General features: G+C 42.8%; 1 protein-coding gene across 5 annotated transcripts in view; it reads right to left on the bottom strand.

Annotated features, from left to right (window-relative positions):
* Positions 1-4,157: 4,157 nt before the first annotated feature.
* LOC119978690 (protein tweety homolog 3-like) overlaps positions 4,158-8,906 on the bottom strand; it is a 286,190-nt gene continuing 281,441 nt past the window's right edge. For 3 of the 5 annotated variants that reach the window (XM_038820484.1, XM_038820483.1, XM_038820485.1), the window contains one exon: positions 8,691-8,766. Coding sequence is in view for 1 of the 5 variants with exons in the window: in XM_038820486.1 (XP_038676414.1) it covers positions 8,701-8,766 (66 nt within the window). In the remaining 4 variants the exon portion in view is untranslated. Of the gene's footprint in view, positions 8,767-8,906 lie in introns of all 5 variants that reach the window. The other 2 variants (XM_038820488.1, XM_038820486.1) reach the window with 1 other exon arrangement.

Raw genomic sequence — 8,906 nt, 5'->3', positions numbered from 1 at the left:
CAGGAGCTCAGTGACACCCAGAGCGGAAGAGGGGGGTACCAAGGAGGGGTCCGGGTTGGAGGGGGTGGGGGGGGGGGGGGTGATATATTAAGAAAGCCTTTATGTACATAAGAATGTACGTGTATAAATTGTAAATATCAGACGCAAAGGTTTCACTATGTAAAATTGAAAATGCCAGTAAAAATATATATTTTTTAAACTGTGCCCTGCACCTGTGACACCTTAACTGGTGTGTATCTTTCTGGCCTTATGGGCCCTAATGCTTCGTCTAGATGGATCTCCAGACAATACATGAGGAGTGGAAGCGGCCTGCTGTGATTTGCACCGTGACCCGTTGGCGGCTGTCTTCTGGAGCGACCATGGCTGGATGGGCCCGGCTGCTGCTTGGTGCCGCCTTGTTCTGCCTGCTTCCCATCAGATGTGCGGGGGGGGGGGGGGGTGGGGGGGGGGGGGGGGGGGGTGAGTCCAAGGTGCTGCAGTGTTCCGGCACGGGGAGTCCGAGGTCCTGCAGTGTTCCGGCACCCTCCCCTGCGGGAGTCACCGGCATGGGTCCCATCACCTCCTCCTCCCTCAGGGTGCCTAATGGCCCCCCCGGCTACTCCATGGGATGAGGGTGTAAGTGGAGCTATTCCCCGAGGCTCCCCGCCACAACTTAACAGGGTCTCATTTCCTCACCCAAGCAGATCTCCACCCCGGCGACTTACCTTTCCTCAGGCCTGCTGGTCACGTCCACTGCTCTGCCACGGTGAGGGCCCGCAGGTCTGGCAGTCCCCCTCCAGTCTTTTCCCACACCTTGCAGTTATGAACGACCTTCTCCGGGTGGGACGGGGAGAGGGGCAAAGTGCACAGTGTTAGACAGTCCAATGCATGCAGGCCATGGGGTGGGTAGCTGGTGGATTCAGTGGCCAGGGCACCCAGCAATGGCGGCATGTGGTGCAGGCTGTGGGTCGGCCGCCCTCTGGGTTGAGGTAATGGATGCTTGGGATGGGGGTTGGTGCCAGGGGCACAGTGCTGACTATTCACCCTGGCCACCCTGAGGAGGTTGTGCGGTTTTTTTACGGCACTGCAGGTCGGCCCGGACGGTGTTGCTGGCGGCACTGACTGCGTCCAGGCACGACGAACTGCGGCGGCTGGCAGCCTCCTTCATGAGCCAGGGCACTAGGTGGCCCACCTCTCCTCCATGGCATTCAGGAGGGTCTCGAGCTCGACATCCATAAATCTGAGGGCCGCTCTTCTTGTTGGCTGGGATGGCGTGTGTGGGGAGTGCTGCATATGTGGCTGCAGCTTGTCAGCCTCCAGAGTGTCAGTCACAAAACCGGCAAATCCGGTAGCGTTTCTCATTGAAATCGATTGTGCTCCACATCGTGCCGCTAGCCCCCTAAGTCACTGAATCAGTCCAGATGAGGCACCAGTTTTGCTGCTGTGTCACTCCACTAATCCAGCCATGGCATCAACACTTTGTCTCAGAAACGCAGAATCCCGCCGCCTACATTTCAAAGGCCTTTTTTTTTTAAAAACAGGAACAATCAAGCCGAAGATCTGTCAGTTAAGCCACAGCATTCAGTCCGGGATCTGTGAGAGTCTCGCTATTTCAGACCCACAGTTTGCGCAGTCCTGATTTGGTGAATATTTCTAGGAAATCCTCATTTCATATTTATTTTACTTTGCTATTTTTTTTGCATCATTCCTGCACTAATATCCTTATAAGTGTAAAGGTCTGGCATAGAAAGGGTTAATGTGGGACTGTACAGTACTGGCGACAGTGTGATGTAAAGGAGCACTTGACCAGAGTCTGCCTTGTGCTGGACAGAGATGTGTGTAGGGGTAAGCATGGAATACAAGCTGGAATATTTTTAAAAATGTAATGGTCCAGATCCTGTGATGAGTGATGAAGCTGAAATGTACACTACTGACTTAATGTTAAACTACGTTCTTACCTTTTCAGCAGTTGCACTGGAAATTTGCTTCTCCAGTATGTCACGCGGATTCATTGGTAAGGTGAGTAGGGAGGTCCAGTAACAAGCCAAAATGCTAGTGACACAACCCTCACAAGCTAAAGACATGCCTCCCAAGATTTGCCTTAAAAGCGGGGAGTGCTGGCAGTGAACAAAGAAAAGTACAGCACAGGAACAGGCCCTTCGGCCCTCCAAGCCTGCGCCGACTATGTTGCCGGCAAAACTAAAATCTTCTACACTTCTGGGGTCCGTATCCCTCTATTCCCATCCTATTCATGTATTTGTCAAGATTCCCCTTAAATGTCACTATCGTCCCTGCTTCCACCACCTCCCCCAGCAGCGGGTTCCAGGCACCCACTACCCTCTGTGTAAAAAACTTGCCTCGTACATCTCCTCTAAACCTTGCCCCTCGCACCTTAAACCTATGCCCCCTAGTAATTGACCCCTCTACCCTGGGAAAAAGTCTATCAACCCTGTCTATGCCCCTCATAAATTTCGTAGACCTTTATCAGGTCGCCCCTCAACCTCCGTCGTTCCAGTGAGAACAAACAGAGTTTATTCAACCTCTCCTCATAGGTAATGCCCTCCGTACCAGGCAACATCCTAGTAAATCTCTTCTGCACCCTCTCTAAAGCCTCCACATCCTTCTGGTAGTCTGGCGACCAGAATTGAACACTATACTCCAAGTGTTGCCTAAGGTTCTATACAGCTGCAACATGACTTGCCAATTTTTATACTCAATGCCCCGGCCAATGAAGGCAAGCATGCCGTATGCCTTCTTGGCTACCTTCTCCACCTGTGTTGCCCCTTTCAGTGACCTGTGGACCTGTACAGCTAGATCTATCTGTCAATACTCTTGAGGGTTCTACCATTCACTGTATATTCCCTACCTGCATTAGACCTTCCAAAATGCATTACCTCACATTTGTCTGGATTAAACTCCATCTGCCATCTCTCCGCCCAAGTCTCCAAACGATCTAAATCCTGCTGTATCCTCTGACAGTCCTCATCGCTATCCGCAATTCCACCAACCTTTGTGTCGTCCACAAACTTACTAATCAGACCAGCTACATTTTCCTCCAAATCATTTATATATACTATAAATTGCAAAGGTCCCAGCACGGATCCCTGCGGAACACCAATAGTCACAGCCGTCCAATCCGAAAAGCACCCTTCCATTGCTACTCTCTGCCTTCTATGACCTAGCCAGTTCTGTATTCATCTTGCCAGCTCACCGCTGATCCAGTGTGACTTCACCTTTTGCACCAGTCTGCCATGAGGGACCTTGTCAAAGACCTTACTGAAGTCCATATAGACAACATGCACCACCCTACCTGCATCAATCATCTTTGTGACCTCCTCGAAAAACTCTTAAGTTAGTGAGACGCGACCTCCCCTTCACAAAACCGTGCTGCCTCTCGCTAATACAATCAGTGCGATCAGAGTTGAGGGTACCTGGCTTCAGGGAATAATGGGTATCTTGATACTCCTCCTGGTTTGAAGGGCTGTGCCCCCTAGCAGTCTCGTGCCTGCGAGGAGAAACCCTGAAATACTGCAAATACTACAGGGACTGCAAGATTCCTGCCATTGTTTTGCAATGGTTGCTGCTTCTGGTTTTAATATCATTGGAAAAGATAAAATGCCAGAAGAGGGGATTAACATATTTCTGCTCCATTTATGTTTGAAGCCAAGTGAACAAACATGAACTTCTAAATTTGACTTGTTCTTGCATAAAGATTGATTGGATAAAAGGATGTTTGAGGCAGGATACTTCACTCAGAGCAACAGGAGTTTAAAAAAAATATATGCTGAGTATATGACATAGCTGACAAGGCCAGTGTTCATTGGGCATTCGTGGTCGAGAAGGTGGTGATGGGCCTCAGTCCATGTGGTGAAGGTATTGTCTCAGAAAGTTTAACCTGAGGTGGTCCAGGATTTTGACCCAGTGTTCTTTATCGCCATTCTTTCATGGTTAAAGTGGAGATGGAGTGAGATTTGTGGGGGGGGGACTTGGGAGTTGATGGCGTCCTCCTGCAGTTAGAGCACTTGTCCTTCCGGGCGGTGGTCTCAGGTCTGGGAAGTTCTGGAGAAGCAGAAATGAAGCCAGATGCCATCCCGCTACGACATTCTGCCATCTTTCATGAGGAACATCTGCCGAGATCAAATCACTTTGCTCATATGGAAGAAATGACAGACGCACAATTGGCAAGTCCAACAAACTTTATTAGTTTCATTTTGAAAACATTGAGTTCAAGCTCATGGAAACCACAGGTTTGACATTTACAACATTTTACTCGTTGGAAAAAAAGATTCTGTTTTAAAATGTTATAAATCTATTAAGAGCTAGAGCACTTTTTAGCAAAAATAATAAAAAGAGCAATAGTACATTGGATCATTCATCATTTCTTATAATCAAAAAAATGCTGTTTAAAAACAGGCTCCACAAAACTACACTAGTGCTAGATACTACAATTACCAGTTTTAAGTTACATATTAAGTAAAAATTGAAGCAGTATGTTACACAACAAATAGTTTGAAATGGTTAAAAAAAGTGCATTGAGGTAAATTACATTTCACCAATCAACGCCCATTGTTCGTGCAAGAGATATTCATTTGTGGATATAGCTTTCTACAAATGATAACATTTCTATTAAAACACTTAAGGATTGTCACACTAATACAACAGAGTAACTCTGGTTCACAATGTAACTAAATAGATTATACAGGACTCAAATTTTTACGTTTCAAAATTTTTACCTGCCAGCATTTTCCAATAATTTCAAATATTGGTGAACTACATATGAAATTAAGTTCCAGATCAATTTTGTTGGAACTGCAATCATTTAACTTGTTGAACAAAACTGAAAATTGATTTAAACCATTTTTTTTAAAAAGGGGAGCTTGATGTAAACAGAAGTGAGATTTGTTGCTTAGAGAAAAAGCAAGAAAGTTGTAACAAGGTCCCATCCTTTGGGACAAAGTATTGATTTTTTTTTTTTAATTAAGAGTACCCAATTCTTTTATTTTTCCATTTAAGGGGCAATTTAGCATGACTAATCCACCTAGCCTGCACATCTTTGGGTTGTGGGGGCGTGACCCACACAGACACAGGGAGAATGTGCAAACTCCACACAGACAGTGACCCAGGGCCGGGATCGAACCCAGGTCCTCGGCGTCGTAGGCAGCAGTGCTAACAACTGTGCCACCGTGCCACCCCAAAGTATTGATTTTTAAGCTTTACCCCAAAAGCTATGTAAATAGGTTGTGTGTAATAATCACCTTGTACAAAATGCTTCAATCCCATCCACTGCTGTAATGGCAGGTATCACATTCAATGTGGCTATTGAGCAAAATGTCTCCCAATAAAGGCACATCATGTCCTTGCACAGCCTCACAAAAACAAATGCAACATCTATATGCCTGAGCTGCCTTTTGCTAAACAATTCAAACCTCCCATCAGCAGTTAAGGCCTTCTGGAAATAGACACCTTCATTAAACAAACCTATTATTTTAATCTCACCTTTAGAACAGTGAGTCGATCAGAAAACATATCAAAATGTAGGGCAGCCACAGGTCTTGTGAATGTTGTGGTTGATTTCCATTGACCCTAGTCATAAAGTAAAACCTGTTCATTCAAATTGGAATTTTGGCAAAAAAAATGCTGGTTGGAAATTCAAACATCTACCAGTACTTGAGTCCTCATGCTAGCAAGAGAATACATTAAGTACTACATCAAGAGTATGGCACTGCAAGGTTAAATCTGCAGTGCTTTAGGAAATTCACAGCAAATATCTTACAATCACCACAAGATCTGGGTTGATGGTCAATTTTACACCCAAGTGTCTCCAGCATTCACATTTTCAAGGTTGCTTGGTTGGTTATGTGCTTTCCCAGGTGTAAAAAGATAAACTGTGGAAACCCACCTGTCACAGAATTAAAACAACATTGTGCTTCTGAAAACGATCAAGAATAAGTGCATACTTGCAGCTAAGTATACCAATCTCCTTTTGATTATCCTGCAGAGAACAAGTCAGGCTCAGCAACAGCTGAATGAATTGGTGAACATGTCCACTTTTTGATCAACGGACAGAGCTTCCCAAAAAAGATTATGCAAACCCCGTCAGCAATTCAGTGCAAACTGAATTCAAGCTCAGCCTCCATAATTCTCTTCCCCAAGTTCCCAGCAATACAGAACTGAGATGAACAGTGGAAATAGGTTGTGCGCCATTCTCACGGATTGTAAATTTAAATGTTTGTGTTTGTAGTGATGAGTGTATGTCTTGCTGCTGCAGGATGTGGCTCAGTTTTTTGTTGAAGCACACTTCGATCATGTCACTATATTCGAGGAAAAGGGACAGCATTTGAGGGAATATTTGTATGTAACCTTTCGGTATTAGGCTACAACATGGATAACCATTTGTAACTACGCTGGTTGGCGGTACATTAGGCAAAGCTATATCTCGGCATAGAATTAGAGTGAAGGGTACCCAAACTGAAGTAGGATAATATCAACATAAAAAGGTAAATCACTGGGTTGTAGACTGATGAAAACTAGTTTCTGTACTTCAATAAGTTGAACAAAGCAATTCTAGATTTCACTTTGGTGTTTAACAGTTTTACTAATCAATTAATTGAGTGTATTGCTGTATTTACCATAGAAAATACGGCAGAAATGTTCCACTATAGAGATTGCAACAAAAAACAAATACCATAATAGACCGAGACATGAAGTGGTTAAACATGGTTTAATTTGTTACAAGTTATTGGAACATAATTCTTCAAGAAAAAGTTTTTAAAACTCTAATATTAATTTTATTCATTCCAGCACATGGAGCAACCATTCCTAATTTATTTTGCCTCAGAACGGAATCCACGGATTGTTGGAAAAGTAACAGCAGCACTATGGTTTCCAAGTATAGATTGTTGTTGAGACATTTTATTTAGATATTAGGGCCAAAAAGCCAAATTTTATGCAGTTGCAGAAGCGTCATGTTAGAATGAATCCCTACTTTTCACAAGAAAATATTAAACATGGATTGGGATGAGGGGTTAGACCTCTGGAATGTTTCATTCAGGTTTAAGTGGAATTGGTGGCATGTTATTGCTCAGCCATTAGCTAAAGAGAAGTAGAAAGTGAACACATTAGATTACTTTGTTTTAAAGAATCTTCCAGAGTTTGGGCATTTTAATTCCAAACTTCCTTTTCACACTAAACAAGATTGCTCAAACTGGAACAAAGTTGGAATGTTTCTTTTTGAATCCGAATGACAGAACTGCCACATTGTGTTCTATAAATAGCTGATTAGATTGTTAAACAGCGCCATCATTAAACATCTGCAGAAACCTTGAACGGTGGATTGTCATGATTCAGGCTTGAGGCTACTTTTTCTTTTAAGACATCAATAATTAACAAGGAAGAACATTTTTGGAGGTTTTGATTTATCTAACTAATAAAAGTAAATAATTCTATTCTTAATATCACACTAATTAAACCTTGTGATAATAGTCCACAAAACTGAGTCTCACAGGAAAATGCAGCTATTCTATAATCTGCAAGGACGTTATATCCTCAAGTGGTTAGATGCATTGATATGTCTCCAGTAATGTACAACTTTGAGCCACTTAAACTCACTAAAATCAGAAAAACTGATATATAATAATGCCTGTGCAGGTCAAAGCATGAGAAATTGCACCTTAAATCAAATTAAAACAAAATGGAAGCAAAACTACAGGTACTGCGTAATACTGCGTAAACTTTAAAAAAATACAAAAAGAGTACTACTGGAAGGATCTTATGTGCAACAGATTAAAACATTTGCTAAGCAATACTGAAAACATGCACCTGTCAGGAATGAATATTTTCCGATGTAAATTTGTTTAAGCTTTAGAAGAAACAGTTTCTAAACCAGAGGTTACGACACATGCATTTCCAGTGATAACTAGAATTGGATTAACCACGTTGATTTGCTACCTAAATTCGCTTGGCTTTCAGAGCTGATTTAGTGCATTTTCCCAATATTTACACAAAATTTCTGTGGCAATATCTGCCATTATCATAGATAAAACATCCCCTTTATATTCAACTTAAAGTGGTTAAAAGTGATATCACACCCATAGCAAATGTAAAACACCACAGGCTTCACCATAACTCAGTAATGTCTCTCCACATTTCTATCTCTAAAGTCTTAGAGATGCCACAATACCTTTTGAGCTTGTGACAATCACAAAGAATTAACATCAGCACTGCATTCTCATCATGTTTTGGCACCCCACCTTTGTGAACTTATCCAGATAAATACAAACATTGTTTTGATCTGAATTATTGTTTATTGATCCACAGCGATTGATGCACTTTACAATTATTACATCAAATCCAGCCGATACAATTATCGTGGTTTTGTTCATATGGTGATAGACCAGTGCACCTAGATATCCTGACATCCCCATTGCAAGATAGAAATGAGAGAACCTCAAATTGAAGCAAACTGAAATGATGTAAAATGTGATATCAGGGACCGGGTTGTGCAGCATCTACAGATGTGACAATACACCCCCCCACCCCCCCTCCCCCCCAAAAGCATTCATACCACAATTTACTTTGGCAGAATTATTCATTCCTAGTAATCACTAATCTACCTGTTGCTGTACAATTGATAGAATAGTGTTGCTCTCATTAAGTTAGTTTAACTGTGTTAGTGGTATTGAACAAGCGAAGTTCCAGTTTTTTTCCTTTTCTCCTCCAGTCTTAGTGGACGCTGTTGGTTTCAGGCCTGTTTGTGGCGAGGTATTTGGCTCTCATGCTGTTCGAGTACTGTGAGGCAATAGGAGAAACCAGGTTAGCAAAAGTACATTCAATTTGCACAACAATGATTGAATAAGTTACATAATCTTTACCGACAGACTACCTCGCCCAAATTTCCATTTCACACATGTGCAAATAGTGCAATTGAA

The sequence above is a fragment of the Scyliorhinus canicula genome, chromosome 15, assembly GCF_902713615.1.
Source record: "Scyliorhinus canicula chromosome 15, sScyCan1.1, whole genome shotgun sequence".
NCBI lineage: Eukaryota > Metazoa > Chordata > Chondrichthyes > Carcharhiniformes > Scyliorhinidae > Scyliorhinus > Scyliorhinus canicula.
Note: the sequence above shows the minus strand (reverse complement) of the source record. Positions and strands in the feature narration are given on the sequence as shown.